The 14,529-nt window shown below is 37.3% G+C and overlaps 1 protein-coding gene across 1 annotated transcript in view; it reads right to left on the bottom strand.

The window, feature by feature from the left end:
* The window catches only part of cacna1eb (calcium channel, voltage-dependent, R type, alpha 1E subunit b), a 116,065-nt gene that overhangs the window by 98,710 nt on the left and 2,826 nt on the right, over window positions 1-14,529 (bottom strand). The window contains exons 2-3 of the mRNA XM_056265621.1: window positions 2,332-2,438; window positions 1,743-1,882 (exon numbers count right to left, since the gene is read on the bottom strand). Of these exons, the coding sequence (XP_056121596.1) occupies window positions 1,743-1,882; window positions 2,332-2,438 (247 nt within the window). The remainder of the gene's footprint in view (window positions 1-1,742; window positions 1,883-2,331; window positions 2,439-14,529) is intronic.

Below are 14,529 nucleotides of genomic sequence, written 5' to 3'. Positions count from 1 at the left end.
AGAGAATATAGTTCCCAGTATTTATACGGTTAAAATATGTCTGTGTCTCATGTGACTTTGTTTTTTGTACACTCTGTGACTATACAAATCACAACATGTAAATAGGAACATGTTTGCGCTATTTTGTCACTTATTTGGATTAGTATGCTAGCTGCAACCATTTACATCCAGTCTTTGTGCTAAGCTAGGCTAGCGGTGGGTGCGTCAAACAGACTTATAGCAAGCACGGAGATGAAAAAGGTATGTATGGACTTATCTAACTCTGGGGGATACGGTGAATAGGCTAAAGTCCCAAAAAGTCGGAGTGTTCCTTTAATGCATGTAATGTATGTGGGTATGTATGTGGGTAGTTGATTTCACCATATCCTCATCAGACAAACATTCAGTCTAAACTATTGAGTCTTTTGGCATCCTTGCATCTACTAACTTGTGTAATGTATTTTGTACTCTAATGTAGTAGATGCAATGCACAACTGTGAAGGCAAGTTGGAACAGAGGTATACAGAAACAGTTCATTGAGGAGGTGGCCTGCTGTTCACAACCTACTCATAAACTCAGCCCAGCAGCCAAGAAATGTATTTAGCCTGTAGGGCAGATAATCCAGTAGTGACTGTGTTCTAATTTAGGAATTCTCTAACTTCCTTCCAACTCATGGACATTGCTTACGTTGCATGAGTGCCCACTACTGACGGAGCCTGTGCAATGGGTTTAAGCGGAATGCCTTAAGCCCTTGATCACTTGGAACCTTCTATGGAGCTGATTTATTATTTACAGTTATGTTTTATATGAATCTTTTTATGTAGCACTCTATGGACCTATGGGTATGCTTGGGCTATTGAGAAAATGTTTTAAAAATACACAAACATGTAACATTGTGTAACTAATAGTAAACTACAAATAGCTGCATTGTGGGATATGGAGTAGTGATTAAGCCTTAAACGGTCGAGCCGGTTCAGAATCTAACTGAATCGGACTCTAGTTCTGGGTTGATGACGCAACACACACATCTGAAGTAGCGCGCAGCACCAAATGAGCCAATAAGCATGTCCAGATGGTTTACTCAACCAAATTACTGTTTTGACTGATTGAATCAAACCTACAGGCAGAGTTAAAAAAGCTTTTTGTTCATATCCGACTCAAAAAGAACCAGTTCTGACTGTCGAGGTTTTCCAAGGATAACCAACTTTGACAGAACTGGCTCATTCGGTTCTTTTTTATTCGTTCATTTCAAAATGGTTCTTTGGTTTCATAACCCACCTGGACATGCTTATCGGCTCATTTGCTGCTGTGCTACTTCGGATGTGCGTCTTCCATCATGAACTCAGAACTAAAGTTTGATTCAGTTCGATTCTGTCGTATATGAATAGGTCACTCGGGAAGAATTTATGATGTTAAGATCCGCTGGAACTTCCCTCACCCAATTAAGTTAGAGGAATGGGCTTTCAAAATACCCCATGAAGAAGTGCTTAGGGAAGTTGTTTAAAGTGTAGTATAAGACAGCATAGGACATTACGCCACCATGGGAGAATCCTCCTGCTTTTGTACTTGAGAGTGCCTGTTTTTATTACGGATGATTGTGCACACCTATCCGATATTACACATGGCAGAACTCTTAGGCCAGATACCTACTACCTCTTTACAGTCCTATCAGATTTAAAAAAAAAAAATTAATAGTTGTATAACTCTCACCTGTTATCTCAAACTATTCATAACTTTGAAGTATTGAAAAAAAAATCACTTACCCACTTAGCACAACAATGAAGTCCATTACATTCCAGCCATTCCTGAGATAGGAACCCTTGTGAAAAACAAAGCCAAGTGCCACCAGCTTGATACCAGCCTCAAAACAGAAGATCCCAATGAAATAAGGCTCTGTCTTCTCCTAATGGACCCAATGATAAAGAAACAGATAAAATTATTAAACAAAACAAATGATCAGATTTAATTTTCAGAGTTGGTATTGTAAGCAAGTTTCTTTTGTAGGGACATACTTCTCCTAACCCAGCCCAGGGGAACTATAAGTACAGTGTTCAGTGGTTATGAGATTTGCTTAATTTGTGCCTAGGAAATTGGCCAGGTTTGCTAGTGTTAGTGAAGGTTGAAAAACTAGCAAGTGTATGTGCTGTGGTGGTGTAATTGAAGATTTGTATTGTTGCATAGTTAAGTTGGTTGCCATGTTCATTAGGAAATGCTGTTGGTTGACATTAGTTTATTTTGGACTCTGGGAGTCAAATAATTTAAATAATAAGTAGTATAAGTAGTAGCAAAACCTTTTGAAGGTTTAGTTTTGTTTCTCTAGAATATGGGTATATTTATGTTTTTAATGCTTACCAGCCTTTTGGACATAGGTGTCTTGTCCTCACCAGGAAGATGTTGCTCCAGGGATAAAACAATACAGTTGGCTATGATGGTGGCCAGGATCATATACTCAAATGGAGTAATGGCATAAGAAGTCAAGGCAAATATTAAATCAGAGGACATAACGCACTTCATTTCTAACAAAATGAGAACTATATTGAATCTAAACATTCCAGCTCGCATCTAAACAATGAAAGACTCTTCTCTTCAAGACTCACCGTCTCTATACTTACTACTCAACACATCCAAAAATCCAGCATACCTGCATTAATACCCTTTTCTCTTCAGTAGGAACATACACTGTATACACATAAATTGTTATGAGTCATTCCGTGTCAACTCAACCAGAGGTCCCCGGCTAAAGATGTTGATTTTGATCATTTTTTGTCTGGTGAAAGAAATACTTAAATGAAGAAGAAAGCCAAAATATTAAATATCATGGATGCATATTTACCATTCTGTAGAGAGTTGTCAAAATGACAAATTGTTCCTGAGATTTGGAGCCAAATTACAGGGGGTTAAAAATGACTTTAGAAACTTTACACAGAGATTGGTGGTTAAATCTGTTGACTTAAGCAATCTTTGTTGCATTATATGGCAAGAGTAAAAGTCAAAAATGGGGAAAAGCACTTCTTGTGTTTTTTTCCCCAAGTTTGCATGCCTGTAACTTAAGAATTGTTAAAGATATCTTAATATTCTTTTAGATTTTGGTTCTTAACAAACATTTCTTTTGGTAACTTCATTTTAAAGGCCCTACAGTATATGGTTCAATCCCAAAGATATGGAGACCTTAATGCGGATCCATGAGTAAATTTGTCAATTAAACACATTTTCAGTGGTCAAAAACCAAATGTGGGACACTTTGCATACAGTTGATATTTTTTTCTTTTAAAGAGGAATATCTGAACAACGATTGTTATCGTCTATTTTTATATTGTTTTTTATCTTTTTTTTTTTTTTGGTCTATATGTGTATCTTGAAAAAAAAATCTGTATGTATGCAATTAAAAATACATAAATAATGAAAAAAAAGAACAACAAATAATGCTGAAACTAGAAATGTATCTCATGTTTTTCTATCAACACAATTGCATAGAAAATACCTGCCTGAGTCCCATAAATATTATTTTTCCAAAGTTTGCATGCCTGTACTCTATAAAAGTATTAAATATATCTTAATACCCTTTTAGATACTAATTCTTAATCAACCTTTCTTTTGAAATCTTCATTTTAAAGGCCCTATGGTTCAATCACATAGAAATGTTGATCCCAATGCGACTTCATGTTCAAATTGTTGAATTTTACCCATTTTCACATGGAATGACCCTATGTATCAGTAGCATATGGACTTGTTTGATTAAATGCATGACTACTCATTAGTTGACTTGTCATCCAGTAAAATCCAGCTCAGTGCTGCAGTGTTTGAGTGGATGATGCAGGTGAGAAGCATGCATATCTTCATTGACAGATTCACAGTGGCTGCATTGTCTTGCTTTAGCTCCTGTCAGCCTTGATTAGCTTCGTAGTGGTTTATCCACAACTAGTCGACTCAAACCCAACATGTCTACAAGTGGTAGAATTGTAGATTGGAAATGATCGTTGGTGCAGCCCATAATAGCACATTCGCATCCATTAAATGTAGTCTGACACACTCTAACACACATTTTGATAGTGAATAAATGAATGAATGAATATCATCCAACAGTTTGCATTAATATTCTGAGATATGACAACATCTAATGAAACTAAGTTGTTCCAACTACTTGAGTGGTGCTATTGGAACCAATTCTTTATATGTATTTCAGTAAAATAAACATATAGAGAAACACATAAAAACATATAAAAAACACTTGATTTCAACATTTAAAATCAAATTCAACAGTCAACTCTCCTTATACTCTCAGTCTATGCAAATGATGCGGGGAACTACAAACCCACTGCCCAATTTTCAACTTAATTTAAAAAAGAAAATGAGTAACACTTTATTTTAAGGTGACGTATTTACACAAGTATAGTAATCACAGTACATTATGCATATTTATAAGTAACTAACCCTAAACATAACTCTATATAGTAAGTACATGTACTTAATTAACATTCAATTAAATTGTAACCAAAAAATCAATTAATGAACAAATTTGAGTTAGAATTACAGCCAAATATTAAGTTGATGTGATGATCAACATTATTATGTCAAGAGAATTCATCAAAACTGAACTTAAACTTAAAAAGTTTAAACAAATCAATAAATCAGAATTTTTAACTTGCGACCATGAATGTATTTAAGTTGTGGTAATAGATCCCCTGGATTTCTTTTTAGAGTGCATGGCTCAGGGATGCAATTTAAGTGAGTAAACATCACAATTATATTCTGGCAACACTGTGAGTCTAGAATCTCTTTCTTTAGCTTTGCTGGCTGCATCCACCAGAATGCCTTGGGAACCTGTGTCAATGTGGAAAACGACACATCTCTGCTTTCAGTTGATTCTGACACTACCACTGGACGACCAGATGAACATAAAATGTCTTCCTAGTAGAAGAGTAGATCAGAATCTACAATGCTTTTAAAATATAGGCCACCCTTTAAAGCAAGCAAAATATGCCCCTAAACAAGTAAAGAAGTCTTAATTATTGACATCACTTTTTCTAGTGCTGGATATTGACAAGTTTTTCTATTTGAATTCATTTCTCAAGCAAGCTCTAATAGTGAAGAGCGATATTTAAACCATTTCAGTACTGTCCGAACTTCAGCTGCAGATATCATTCCTTGTTTTAACTGAAATAATTTAGTACTTATTTCTCAGATTCTTAAATCCTGGATGCCCAATCTAAAATTGTATTGATAAGTAAGGAAATGAGAAAATGTTACTTTTGACTTTACAGTTGGATTGCAGAAAGAATGGGCTGTAAACTGGACTGTCACTGAAAATCATTGTGCATCCATGAATAGCAAACAAATTCGAAGCAATTTGAACAATTTTGTAAGCACCATCTGAAACTGCCGGTAGTTATATTGTTGTGTAGGAAACAAGTGTGAGTCATCATTATGAGAACAGTTAAACTAAAACCTGGAAGATGGTACTGATACTTCAATGAACTTTGGTCCAACAGTGTCAAACACAATTTTCAGGTCTTAAAACATGTTTGAGGCCATAGTAAAATTATTTTTCCAAGCCATTCCGTAATTTTTGCCATATACTTTGGGTCACTAAACTCCTTGGGACAAACATAACCCTAAATGCAAATCTCTAAGTGATAAAAACATGTGTTTTAGGGTCCTGCGTTTTGGTTTAGCTTGGACCAGTCTGTCTTATAGTCTCAGATCATCAAATGATCTTCCAAAGAATTTCACATTAATGTTTTTTGTAACTAAAACAGTATACAACAGAAATGTCAAATGGAGTTGTCAGATTGGACAAATAAGAGTGTGGAATTTAATTGACAGAGACCAGCCATGGGATCAAAAACAATACAGACAATATCCATAGACAGAATTATAAGAAAACTCCCTAGCAAAACCTTGCAAATGTGTTAAACACCAAATCTCTATTCGGGACAAGTTTTCTAAACACTGTTCTGAGTTACAATTCTTATCATGTACTGATAAGGACGGGACTAACATCTCTGTGTTTATTGCAGAGTTGGGACTGTGTGTTACAGATGTGGGTGTTACAGAAGGTTATGTGCTGTGGTTGCATGCATCATGCATGATGAATTATTTGATTTATCCGTTTCCCGCTTATAGTGGCCGCTTATAATAAACACATGTAATTGAGCAGAGAAATTAGGCAAATATTAAAATGGACAGTCTTAGCAGTGTCCACCATTTGGCTTTCCGTATTTATTTTATAACATTTTTTTAGAAATCTATGTAGAATCTATATAGAAAGATGCATCTGATAAATTGGTACTACACAAGTAGTATCTCAGGTAAAAATACTCAAGAGGTGTTGTGATAATACTATATCAGCAATCATAGACAATTTTATGGTTGAGGAGCGAGTTTTGTGATCCCATGGACCCGGAAAGACGCCCTTTCACACGGTCAGTGTCGCGTTATTTCACCTTCTGACTGTATTTGAGTTTGACTCTCAGATGTTTTTTTTTCCTTGTATCATTGTTTCCTGTTCTGTTTCCTTTGTTTTGCATTTGTTACTATGGTTATTCATTGTTCGATTAATGTGATCCACCTTTTTCTCGTTTCCTCCCTTAGTTTTTGTTAGTATACTGTATGTTGAGACGATAGTCTTTGTTCCAATTTTGTCTATGTTTGGTGTGGTTATTCTGTCCATGGTTTTGATAATTCTGTGACGCCTGGTTTTGATGATGCCACCCAGCCCCCCACTCCCACCTCCTCTGCCTATGCCATCCAGTTCTTTGGCCCCATCTCTGCTGGCTCCCTTCAGCCCTTTGGCTCCTCCTTCGCTGGCTTCTCCTTGCAGCTCGGATCCGTCTTGGGCTTTCAGGTCTCCAGTCCAAGCCCTGGACTCTACTTCAGGCTGTCGAACCATCAGCTCCACCTTGGCTCCATGCTCCCTCGGCTCCACCATGGTCCGCCATCCCTCAGACTTCGCCATGCTCCCTCATTCCTCTGGCTCTTCCTTGGTCAGTCATCACCTTGGTTGCGCCATGGACTTCCGGTCCTCCGGCTATACCTCGTCCCTCCACCCCTTTGACTCCACGGGCTCTTCCCTCCCTCCGGCTTCACCATCTACTCTGCCCCGGTCTGCCGATCCCCTCATCTCCACCTTGGTCCTGTGAGCCTGCGGTTCCACCTAAACCCTCCAGTCCATCTGTGTTGCCCTGGGTCTTCATCTCCTCGGATCTAGTTTTAGTTTTTAAAGTTTTAAGTATATTTTTCTTAAAGAAACGCATCAATTATCTTCAGAAGGCCTTAATATATCTCAGATTGTGTTTGTCTAAAATAAGAATGGCTTGAGGGTAAGTAAATCATTGGGTAATTTTCATTTTTGGGGGAACTATCCCTTAAACGACTATGTACTGTACTTACATAAAAAAAGTACAATGTACTTATTGTTTTGCAAAGTTATTTAGGTGGGGTACGGATCATTTTAGGGACAGGTTTGGTGGTATGGGTAGGTTTAAGTGTGGGTTGAGGTGTAAGGGAAGGTCAACAGTGTAATTATAGATGTATTTACATGCAGGTATTTTAAAATGTAAGTACAATGTAAAAACATGCATGTCCACAATAAGTGCATTGCATCAAATTATTAATTTAAATGGTCGTACATAGTAGGACACTTAATATAAAGTGGGACCGGGTAATTCATTGTTTGATTAATGTGATCCACCTGTTTCTCGTTTCCTCCCTTTGTTTTTTGGTATATATTGATCATGTTTTCTGTTAGTTTTTGTCTAAATTTCATCTTTGTGTGGTGGTAGTTCTGTTCGTGATTTTGAGATTTCTGTGACGCCTGAGTATTTTTTATTTATTTTTTTGTTATTCTGAGTTTGTTAATAAACTAAAGATTGCTGCAATTAGATACTGCTCTTTTTGTTTCAACATGTTCAACATTTAAGTATCCTATTTTATATAAATGTATATAATTATTTTTTTTATTGCAAAAATGGTGCTGACATAATAATGAGCCTTTTTAAGTTTAAAAACTTTTCTTTTTATTATTATGAACTGAGTGAAGCGATGACCTAATATTGTTCTTGTAAACCGTTTCCAGTATTTCAGAAATAAAATACTATTTTTAAAATGCATGTGCTTGGCAGAGGTCAAAGGGGATTTACAAAATTACTTTTGGATTGATTGATTCTTGTAAACTTGGAAATTTGAACGACCATTAAATTGCCACATGGCCTTGGTTTTTGTGGAAAAAAAAAAACGCTGAGTTTTTTTTATTGCATACGATGGGAGGAAAAAAATATTAGCTAACTCATGTGAGAATATCTTTTGTTAAATCTATATCTAATATCTATGGGTTTTTTTTACACTTAATGAGCATTTCACAGCAATTCCAAATTAATGGAAATCCAAATTCATTCATGTTCTCTAAAGCTTGTCTGAGGGGGTGATCAAAGGGTAATCCTCAATGGCATATACAATACATGAGGCCAATGACATCATCACCAAATAAACCCGCTTCAAAAGCGAACAAAGAAGGGTTTTAGTAGTGTGTGTGTGTGCTGGGGCAAACATCACTTTTCCTGTTGATCATATTTAGTAATTTGAACAATTAAAAACTTACAGTAAGTCTCCTGCACTGACTGTTCTACAGACATGAATGATCCCTCAAATCATGCAGCTTGTAGAGAAATGTGCTAATACTTTCTGAGCAACCAGAGCACCAAATTTCACCATTCTTTTCAGATAAAAAGATGGTTGCAAGAGTGGTAAAATACTTGGAAGCTATAACACAGCCACACACACACACACACACACACACACACACACACACACACACACACACACACACACACACACACACACACACACACACACACACACACAAATGGCATTATAAAATAATACGCATAGTAATGTCAACTCAATCAGGGGCACTAACCAAGAATCTTCAGCTTTTTTATTTTTGGCATCTCTCTAGCAGCAAGGATTGCCATGGCAACCAGCATTCAACACTTAACCTCCTCCAGGGAGGATTGACTGAGTTTTGCTCACCTGAGAAACATTCGAACGCTGCTTGTAATGCATTTCCAGACTCAAATATGAAAAAACGGGTGCAATCCTCATAAGTATGTGCAGTGACCAGTTCCTGCTGATTGGATTGGTAGCTGACACTTGTGAATTTAATCAAAGTTAACGGATTTTTAGGAAACATGGAATATATTGTTTATTGTGTGACATAGTGGTTAATTTTGTTGAAAAGAACAAGTAATGAAAGCCATGCTATAGAGTACACTGAGAGGATGGGCTTATACATGAACAAGCATCCGGAACTAAATCAGGGTTACTACTATTAGCAGTAGAAAAATAGTAGTCAGCAAGTCTAATTAACCGTATAATTTTCTCATACCCACATGTCTGCTTCTTCCTTGGATAATTGGCTGTTATATGAAAATTGTAGCCTATTTATTCACTTGATCCTTCACTGTAAAAAAAACCTAAACAAATAGATAACATAAAAAATAAACATATAGACCACAATACATGCAGACTATACCATTCTGGACAAATAGCAATACACATCAACTTTACAGAATGGCTTGGATTTGAGTGTAATATTAATATAGTGTCTTGGGTACTGTCCTACTATTGCATTGCTAGGAAAAGACATTTGCCATTTATTTCCCCATCTCCGAGGCTTTGTTACAATCTTTATGTCATTCTGACTATAGCCCGGAGAAAAGCCTTTATTCACTGTCAGAACATGATCTTTTTGGCGCCTCTGATGGCGCCTCTGATGGCGCCTGTTGGTATGGCTGGCCGTCTGCTGCTCCCGGTTATGTGGATTTTTACTTTGTTTTTATCCACTATTTTAAATACTACAGACTCTCTGTTAGCGTACGATCGCCAAACGCTTTTGAACATCAGGTCTGGTTTGGATAATGTACCGATCGATTTTGTGAGCCGGGGTGGAACAAACAATTCCTCCCTTCCACCGTTCCTCTGTGAAATACCTGTTGATCTCCGCCGAACCCCATGTTTCCCCAGGAGAAAGAAGCGATTCAGACGCCGTGGGAAACGAGGTGGTCGGTTGGTGAAAATAAAGACTTTCTTGGCCTTGTTCCCGAATGCGGATCGTTGCGGGATGTTTGGGGTGTGGAATGTGAATTACCGCTGCTGCGCGCCTCAGCGCACCGTGGATCCTGTGTACAGGTGGCTGGTACCTTTGACTGACGTGGACCCGGATAAAGAGCCTTCGATTATCACCTACTGGGCATCCAGGTTCAAAAGAGCTGGGGATGTAACTTTTCACCGGTCTGTGGGCCTTAAACCCCCAGTAGTAACTCTGGCTTCCCGGTTTAAAAGAGGTGTGGATGCAACTCTCCATCGGTCCTTGGTCTTTGAATCTTCGTCGCTGAAAGACTCTACTCCTGTGAGGATAGCTTTGGTGAATGCTAGATCGTTAGCCAACAAGTCCTTTATTTTGAATGACTTTTTTACTTACAAAGACCTGGATATGTTGTGCGTGACTGAGACTTGGGTCGGGGCTGGTGAGTCGAGTGTATTTTCTGAAGTTTTACCGTTGAACTGCACCTATTTTAATTCTCCACGGCTTACCGGACGCGGAGGTGGAGTAGCAACTATTTTTAAAGAACACTTAAACTGTAGGCATTTGTCCGCTTTCTCTTACTCCAGCTTTGAACTTAATGTTTTCGAATTTGATCTGAACCATCCTGTATTGTGCACTGTGGTCTATCGCCCACCTACTTATAACAAAGATTTTATTGATGAGTTCTCTGATTATTTAGCCAATGTCATGATCAAATATGACCGGGTCTTAATTGTGGGGGACTTTAATATCCATGTGTGCTGTCCTGAAAAACCTCTAGTCAAAGCTTTTTTAAATCTTGTGGAGTCTTTTAACTTAACTCAGTCTGTTGTTTGTCCGACCCATATATGTGGGCATACGTTAGATTTGCTTTTGACGTATGGCCTGCCTATTAGTAACATCAACGTTTGTGATGCCACTTTTTCCGACCATTTGCCTGTCCTATTTGAGATATGTACTTCTCGGGACTATAAAGTGACTGCTCCAAAACGTCTTCGTCGGATAATAAAACCCACAACTTCACATTTATTTTCTGAGGCTTTTAACTCAATTGAGCTGGATTACTTGATGTCATCACGGGGACTAACTACTGAAGAATTAACTTCATCGTTCTTTTTAGCATGCCAAAGCATTTTGGATACTGTTGCCCCTTTCAGGACAGTTCGAGATAGATGTAAAGGTCAACCATGGCTGAATACTACTACTAGAGCTATAAGACTCGAATGCAGAAAGGCAGAACGACGCTGGAAGAAGGATAAGTTACAGATCTCACTTGACATTCTTCGCTACAATTTGTCTAAATATCAAAAATGTGTGAGATTGGAGAAATCAAAATACCTATCGAACATAATCAGTAGTAACTCCCATAAACCTTCTGTACTGTTTAGCACCATTAATAGTGTTTTGAATACCCCGCAAGCGGCTTGCTTAGAACCCTCTGCTGAACTGTGTGAACAATTTTTGAACTTTTTTATTGATAAAATTGATGAAATTAGATCGAATATAGTATCTTCTTTGACTTTCCAACCTATTGTTGTTGAGCACGTAGCTGTCCTGAATCAGTTTGCGCCGGTGTCTCTCACTTCATTGAGGGAGATTTTTGACAAAATGAAATTATCCACTTGTTGCACAGACATTATTCCTGTACGACTATTAAAGGATTCATTTGAAGCTATTAGCTCGTCGGTCCTTGCTATTATTAACAGTAGTCTGGCTACAGGAGTTGTACCCAAATCTTTTAAGCATGCAGTGGTGGAACCGGTTATTAAGAAATCTAATCTGGACCCATCACTTCTTGCAAACTTTAGACCGATCTCTAAACTTTCATTTTTGTCGAAATTACTTGAAAAGGTTGTATTTGAACAGTTAAATGCATTTTTAAATTTAAATGGTATCCATGAAGTGTTCCAGTCTGGTTTTAAGTCTCTTCATAGTACAGAAACTGCATTGCTGAGGGTGTCAAATGATCTATTACTCACTACGGACTCAGGAAATTGCGCGATTTTATTATTACTGGATCTTTCAGCTGCATTTGATACCTTAGACCATGGGATTTTAGTCTCACGTCTGGAAGAATGTGTTGGCATCGAGGGTAATGTGTTGGCTTGGTTTAAGTCGTATTTGTCCGAAAGAACTTTTTCAGTTCGTATTGGAGAATTTGTCTCCTCAACGGCTCCTCTCACATCTGGCGTCCCCCAGGGTTCCATTTTGGGGCCTATGTTGTTCGCCTTATATTTATTGCCCCTGGGTCATATTTTTAGGAAATTTGGAATATCGTTTCATATCTATGCTGATGACACCCAGATTTACCTGCCTCTGAATAGAAAAGACACTTGTACGTTAGCGCCTTTACTGCAGTGTCTTGAGGAAATTAAGGCCTGGATGGCAAAAAATTTCTTATGTTTTAATGAAAACAAAACAGAGGTAATACTCTTTACCCCTGGAGGTACTTATGAATCGCAAAATTTTGATCTAGTTGAGTTGAATCCATTAGTGAAGTCCTATGTCAAAAATTTAGGTTTTACTATGGATTGTGATTTTAAACTGGACAAACAGATTAACTTGGTAGTTAAATCGAGTTTTTTCCAGTTGAGACAGCTCACCAAGGTGAAATCATTTCTGTCTTCCAGAGACTTTCAAAAACTCCTCCATATTTTCATTTCATCACGTCTAGATTATTGTAATGGCCTTTACATAGGCATTAGTCAGGCCTCTCTCTCTAGGCTGCAGAGGGTCCAGAATGCTGCAGCTCGCTTGCTGACAGGTACACGAAAGCGAGAACATATTAAACCTATTTTGTCCTCTCTTCACTGGTTACCAGTATCTTTTAGAATTAAATTCAAAATTTTGATGTTTGTATTTAAATCACTTCATGGCCTCGCTCCCAGGTATATGACGGAACTGATTAGGCAGTACGCTCCGTCAAGAGCGCTTAGGTCCGCTGACCATTTGCTTTTAGTAGTCCCGCGTGTGAAACTGAAAACCAGGGGTGAAAGAGCATTTTCAGTGGCTGGACCGAAGTTGTGGAATAGTTTGCCCCTGTTCATTAGGCAGTCTCAAACCATTACTATTTTTAAATCGAATCTTAAAACTTATTATTACAGCTTGGCATTTGACGCCGTGTGAGAGTTCTGTTTTATTCTTTTATTGTTTTATTGTTCTACTGTTTTTTATTTTTTGTATTTTGGTCATGTTGGTTTGATTGCATAAGTATGTTTGTGTACAGCACTTTGCTAAACGCTTGTTGTTTTTAAAAAGTGCTATATAAATAAACTTTGACTTGACTTGACTTTGACTTTTTAGAGGACCTAATGGAGTTGTCATTGTGGTTTTTCTTTTTCTTTTTATTATGCACATGGATTCCAACTTTATGTAATTCTGCTCAGTTAAAGAATACACGACCATCAACTATGAACCCAACAAGCAAACCCTATTTTGCATTAGACTATATTATGACCATAGTGCCTGATTTGTAAACTAATACAGTTTGCATCACATAACCATCTCCGCAAGTATGGCTTTTCTGACATAATAAACTTGGTAGTTCACCTGACACAACAATGTACTTGCTAAAATGTCATTGCGGTTTTACACCACGTTTGCTTTTGTTAACACTATTGGTAGTACATTCTTTTCAAAAGCGATAGAGCATTAACCTTTTAGCACCACTCACCAGACATTTCATTTCACAACTACCACAATATATACAACAACCAACATTGATTCACTTTTATCTGTTTTGGATCCAACTGGGTAACACTTTACTTGAAGGGGTGTGCATAAGACTGACATGACACTTTCATAATCATGACATAACACATGTCATGAATATGAAGGAGGTTTTATGCATGTTTATGACAACTGTCATTAAGTGTCATTCGCTCAATTATGACATTTTTAATGCAAATATGACATTGTTTGAGATGTCTTTGTTATGACAACTTGACATAAACCAATACATCATAACCTGTCAGTGTCTTGGTAATGACAACTTGGCATAAATGGTCATAAATATGTCATAAACATGACATAGCAGATTAATTATCAAACTTAAGAAACCACTTAGCTTTATGGGTTAACATTACATTGACACAGTTATAATGGCCTCATGACAGCCAATGTCAAAACCAACCACCTGACAGTTTAATGTAATGTTAACCCATAAAGCTAAGTGGTTTCTTAAGTTTGATAATGAATCTGCTATGTCATGTTTATGACATATTTATGACAGGTTGTGTTGTCTTAGTAATGTCAAGTTGTCATGACAAAGACACTGACAGGTGATATATTGATTTATGTCAAGGTGTATAAAATGCATTAAAAATTGCATAAAAGTGTATAAAAATTGCATTAAAAATGTCATAATTAGGCAAATGACACTTAATGACAGATGTCATAAATATGCATATAACCTCCTTCATATTCATGACATGTTTCATCTCATGATTATGAAGGTGTCATGTCAGTCT

Source organism: Rhinichthys klamathensis, unplaced genomic scaffold, assembly GCF_029890125.1.
Source record: "Rhinichthys klamathensis goyatoka isolate OS25496 unplaced genomic scaffold, OSU_Roscu_1.1 h1tg000011l_1, whole genome shotgun sequence".
Classification (NCBI taxonomy): Eukaryota; Metazoa; Chordata; class Actinopteri; order Cypriniformes; family Leuciscidae; genus Rhinichthys; species Rhinichthys klamathensis.
This window is presented reverse-complemented; position numbering and strand designations above follow the sequence as displayed.